A 5,533-nucleotide genomic window follows, 5' to 3' on the forward strand; every position below is an offset into this window, starting at 1 on the left:
CAGGCTTTTCAGGATTCAAAAGTCAGGTATTGAAGCCAGGAGGGCCTGACTTGGCCATCATAATAACTTGTGATACAGTCAAGTCCAACAGAAGCACAGGATACCCTATATCTTCTTCTTTCCCAGCCTTCTGACAGAAATGAGATTCTCTTTAGACATTGCCTTTGCTGTTCACCTTGTGTAAACTCAGCAAGACACAAAAATCATCTGCTAACTTGAATTAAGTCTCACAAAGAATAAAGAAAGAAAAAAATTAATATACGTCAGCCCCTGAATCCAGACCTTTTTGAAGGCACAGAGCAGCCAACTAGAARGTGTTGGGGAGTGGGTTAGGCCAGTTCACACAAGAGGTTTTTGCACCATGGTATTGATTGTGTGAGGAGTAAGATTACSAAGTGTTACCTGCACTGAGTTATGCACCCAGGAGAGCTCAGCAGACCCCTACCAGRTCAGCACCTGCTCATTTTGTGGTGATGGACATACAAAAGGCCCTCATGCAGTGGCAGCAGCAAAGCTTTACAGTTGGTGAGGATTTCAGCTTGAAACAGTGGAGTGGGAACTGCGTAATGCCACAGTGGGTAAGAGAGCACAAAGCAGGAGCAGCACAGGTTATTTGTTGTCAAGATAATACCATCGAGACTATTTAGTTGGTATATGTTGGAAAATGAAAAATGATCACTACTTTATAAAGGACCTTGTAACTGTGGCTGAGCATGAAAGTGGAATATAGCAGAAAGCTGCAACGTGCCTGCCTGGGAGCTTGGGGATAACACAAAATCCCCACCATCAGTTGCTGCACCACAAAAGGAATGTGGGAGAAACTGGTAATACATTTAAGTGCTACCAAAATATTTATACACATATATATATATATATATATATATATATATATATATATTCCTACATATGTCTCTTCATAGAAACTTGTTACATATGTCTCTGTCACATTATGTCACCACTGCATGTCACTGTTTAGACAAAATGACAAGGAAGGATTTGAGCAAGGGTTTTCAAGTGCTGTCAGGGATGAGGATAATGAGGGWTGCCCTCATCAGTGGTTATGAGGACAAAGAATGGAAATAGCAATATCTCAAAGGAAAAAAAAAATAAAACGGAAGTCAGCACTTGCCCCTCAAGTSTTGTTTCAGAAAGTGTGTGAAAAACCAAACCCCAAGGAACATCACCTGCTGCAGGAATTACACTTTAGAGCAGACAATTATTTCCAGCTGGAGTATTTCCCAGGGTTAATTTGTAGAAAAACCACTCTAAGGCTGCACAGTCCCACACTGTTGGGRCCTGGTCCAGAGTCCTGCTGGGGTGGCCACAGAGAAGCGTAGGTGTTCTCTGGGAAGAGCATTTTGGTCATTGCCCAGATACCTTTTGTCAGCTCSTGTGTTCTGATAGCTAATGCACAGATGTTGGGCTTGCTTGGTTGGTTTTTAATGTGGTATTCACTAATCTCACCCAGTTGTGTAGAGCCTCCCTCCCACATTTCCTCCTCACAGACACACTGGATGTAGGTGGAGCAAGAACTCAGAGTGACAAGTGATGATTTGCTGCCTGCCCCTAAAGACACACACACACCAGGTAGAGTTGCTCCATGAATTAGCACTGAATCCCAGATCTGTCAAACTCAATGAATGCTGATTGATATAACTTTTTAATTAATGGATTTTGTCAGGAAAAGAAAGGAAAATTATAACACTGCCCAAACTACTGCAGTGGTTGATGTGGACTGGAGATTCAGCCTCCCCTGTCCCATCACTCCCAAAGCCARCCTCTTACAAAGCCTTTCAACTACATTTTCTAATTTCTACCACAGGAATTTAAAAAATCCAGTAAATCAAACTGTGCTATCTCATTCCATCAAAACCTCTCTCCCACAGCAACCAGCTGAAAGGCTGGTTGGTGCTTCCAGGAAAGTCTTACAGATCAAAGCACACCAAGACTGCTTAGACACACTTTTTTTTTCCAAAAGGCTCTGTCTGGGTGTGTCCTGATTAGCTCTGAGTCCGGCACAGGTCAACAGCAGATGAAGGGCAGGCACTTAGCAAGCACCAAACTGCTACAAGACTGCACTCCCCAACTCCCTACCCAGTCCAGTACTTGCAGTGTCTTGCTCCAAGCCTCCTTACTTGCATCCCAGAAATCTGGGTGTCAGCAGGTCAAGGGCAACAGTGCTGTCTCCAGCTGTGACTTGCTCATKTTGGACAATCTGCATCTTTCTTCCTATGACACACAAGCTCAGCTACTCGCACTAGGCACTCCACATCACTTAGGCTGTAATTTTTAATTTCATTATCATTATTATTGCTGCTAGAGGGGTGGTTAACATTCTCAGGATTCCTGCTGGTCACCCTGCAGCCACTGAACACACCCAACACACCCCAGCATCAGCTCCCAACAGCAAGCACTGAGCAGACAAGTGGCTCTTGGCAGCCCTGTCGCTTCCCTTCCTGGGGGCAGGATTGAAAACCATGGTGGTGCAATAGCTTAATCCCAGTCAGACCAGAGCCAGCATTAGCCCAAGCCAGCAGAGACACTATGAGCGCAGCATTTGATAGGATTTCTGTTTCCCTGCTAACAACAGCCTAATGGAAAATTCCAGTAATATTTAAGGATTCTCCCTACSTACATACTCTGATACCCAAGTAGAAATAGGGGACACAAAAATCCATCACGGAATCCTTTTASRAACTTGAAAAATACATGAACTGTARACGTTTTCAAAGCAAATYCTGTTCCTGCAGAGCCCCACAATCAGGGGACCTCAATGAGAGCCACAAACGCACTGTGTGCCATATGTAGGTGCTCCATAGAGGGACGTGTTTCCCTCATTAGGGAGATCCCAGTCTTTGGTAGCCTCCAGAGTACATTSCTCTGGAGCATCCCTCTCCTGGATGGCAGCAGCACACCACGTTTTAACCCCTGCAATGCAAAGGTCAGCTCTAAAAGCCTGAAGATTTCTGACCTCCCCAGGCGTTTGCACATGGAGCTGAACTACAGAGTGACACAGGCGCCAGAAAGTCAACACTGAGTGACACTGGTGCCAGAAGGTCAACACTCACTCACAGCCCTGCAATCCCACAACAAAGAATAAACCACAGACAGAGGCAGCAAGTGCTGCTGGCAGAGCATGGGAGGTTTGCTATGAAAGAACACAAAGATACATTGATCTTCTACAAGAGCGTTATTTAGGAGGTGTTTGGGAGATCTAAGGTCCATAGGAAAGCAGTAAGTTGTAATTAGCCGGATAACAGAAAGCAGAATGAAGTAATTAGCTGGATAATGTGCACTTACACATACCTTGGGAACAGAAAAGCAAAGGATGAAATTGTAATTGTCAGAAAATATGGAGARAAAAAGAAAATTTTTAAAATATCACTGCACTTTGGCCAGATGCCTCAGGAAGTAAAAAGACTCTTAATTCYTACRGATTTTGAGAGAAGTGAAAAAAAWTTGCTGTCTTTAGGGGATYCAGATTTGGATGAACTGGGTTACTAAATGCGATTTTCATCGTATCACTGCTGCATATTTGGATTTTATGGCTTCTTGAWGGTGAAGTTTTCTCAATAATCAGCATGCAGAAGGCTTAGAAAACTACAAATAAACCTTCAGCTGGGGCTCAGCAACACAATACCTGTTAGAACAGTTACCCAAGCCTCTGACCTCTTTGTCAATCCAAACTTCTCCAACACTTACAAGGAAAAGTCTCTCTGTCCCTGCCTCCCACCCCAGAGGATGGGGATGACTGCAGTCTCTGCTGCAGCACTGCTCTGTSCCCAGCCAATTCCTCTGTCAGGAAGAGGCTATGAACATGGAAAGCCTGCAAAATTTAAGTAAGTAGTAAAACATCCAGATGAAAAGATTATTCAGTGCATTAAAACATAATTATGGCCAATTAGGAAGTTAAAGCACATGGATCATCATTTTGGATCTCCAGAAGACAGAGCAGTGGGTTTGGCTTTCAGCACAGCACATGGCTGCTGTCCAAGGAGGACAGCACAGGCACCTTTATAGAAGGAGAGAGGAACATCCTAAGGTATGTGGCAGGGGCAACTCCTTMCAGTTATTTTGTTAAAACCTGCTTAGTTTGTGTCATCTATGAGGGCAATTTTTAAGGTTGTTTTCCTCAGCCTTAAGAACAGCAGGAATCAAAGACTAAGGAGAAAACGGAAAGAACAACAGAAAACAGCCCACTGCTACAGCAGAGCGCTCAGCACCGCACTGACTCATGCAGAGATTAGATACCAGGAGCAGTCTGCAACCTTAGTCAAGCAGAACACAAAGTCCTGCTGTTCCAGGAAAAAATCAAGCTAAATAAAATAATTGCTTCTCAGGCATGACTCAAGTTCTCCCAACAAGCACCCACCTCACCAACAAAGTGGTCGCTTTGGAAGATGCCAGAGTGTGCCATCGTGCCCACAGCACAAAACCATCTCCAAACTGCTCCAGGTGTRCCCACAGAGAGCTTCCCGCTGTGTTTTCCCACAAAGTCCCAGATCCTGCAGCATACTAAATTTTACTGTACTGCTGCCTTCATCTAAYCAAGACCATCACACTTCAGATACCYTTACTCACCAACAAATRAAGTTCAAACCCACTGCTTTTAGTAGGCAAGCCCCAGATCTGGTTGTAGGAATAAGCCTCCAAAGACAATCAGCCTTATTATTAGAAGCTCATAACCGGGGAARGGGACAGACATGCCACCACTTTTTCTCCTTCCCAAGTCAAACCCAGGAACGTAGAGGCAGTCAGGGGTTTGTAGAAGTTTTGCTCAGTTAACGAAATATCAGCCACAATCTCTGCAGAAGAGCTTAAACACAAACCTCAGACATGCATCTCACAACCACCCTGCTCCCTTTTAGGGAGATTCGAAACAAAACAAAACAAATGATGAAAGGTTAATTAAACCACAAAACAAACGAAGACTCCAGTTAGCAGTACAATTACCTCGGAGTGCCCTCCACCGGAGGAAGGTCTGCAAGAAGTGCATGCTCTTTTTCCTCAGTCCCGGAGGAGGTGGCAGCATTAGCAGGACCGGGGCTGCTYCTCGGTTTGCTCACAAGCACTCCGGCATCCCCCAGCTCCTGCCAGCCCCGCACTGCTCGGTCCAGCCTGCGCAAAGTGCACCTGGTCTGCTCTGCTGATCACTGAGGGGGAGTCTGGGGCTTCTCTCTCTCATGCTCTCTCCCTCTCCAAATAAGCAATTAGCATGAATAATTACAGCTCTGATAATAATACCCAGCCACCTTTGAGCAAAAGGGAAAAGACTGTAATTAACTCTTTCCCAGGGATCAGAGGAAGTTGAAATAGCGCAAGCCTAATTATCTTCTTTTGGGATGCCTGCTGGCTACCGAGAAGCTCTGGAAAGTGTGGGAGGCAGAGGTCAAGTAGTATCCTTTTGGAAATCTCCCCATCCAACCCAATTTTACGTGTCTGCTACCCAAGTGATCATTAGAYGTGCAAATGTACACAAGAGGGAAGRGAACCCAGTGTTTCCCCGCACTGTGCTAATCAGGGGCTGTCCATT

General features: G+C 44.9%; 1 protein-coding gene across 2 annotated transcripts in view; it reads right to left on the reverse strand.

Annotated features, from left to right (window-relative positions):
- Window positions 1–5,148, reverse strand: part of GRIP2 (glutamate receptor interacting protein 2) — a 104,167-nt gene extending 99,019 nt beyond the window's left edge. For both annotated transcript variants that reach the window (XR_008967052.1, XM_057390290.1), the window contains exon 1: window positions 4,954–5,148. Coding sequence is in view for 1 of the 2 variants with exons in the window: in XM_057390290.1 (XP_057246273.1) it covers window positions 4,954–5,032 (79 nt within the window). In the remaining variant the exon portion in view is untranslated. The remainder of the gene's footprint in view (window positions 1–4,953) is intronic.
- Between the last annotated feature and the right edge of the window lie 385 nt (window positions 5,149–5,533).

The sequence above is a fragment of the Malurus melanocephalus genome, unplaced genomic scaffold (assembly GCF_030028575.1).
Source record: "Malurus melanocephalus ecotype Western Australia unplaced genomic scaffold, MMel_1.1 scaffold_24, whole genome shotgun sequence".
NCBI lineage: Eukaryota > Metazoa > Chordata > Aves > Passeriformes > Maluridae > Malurus > Malurus melanocephalus.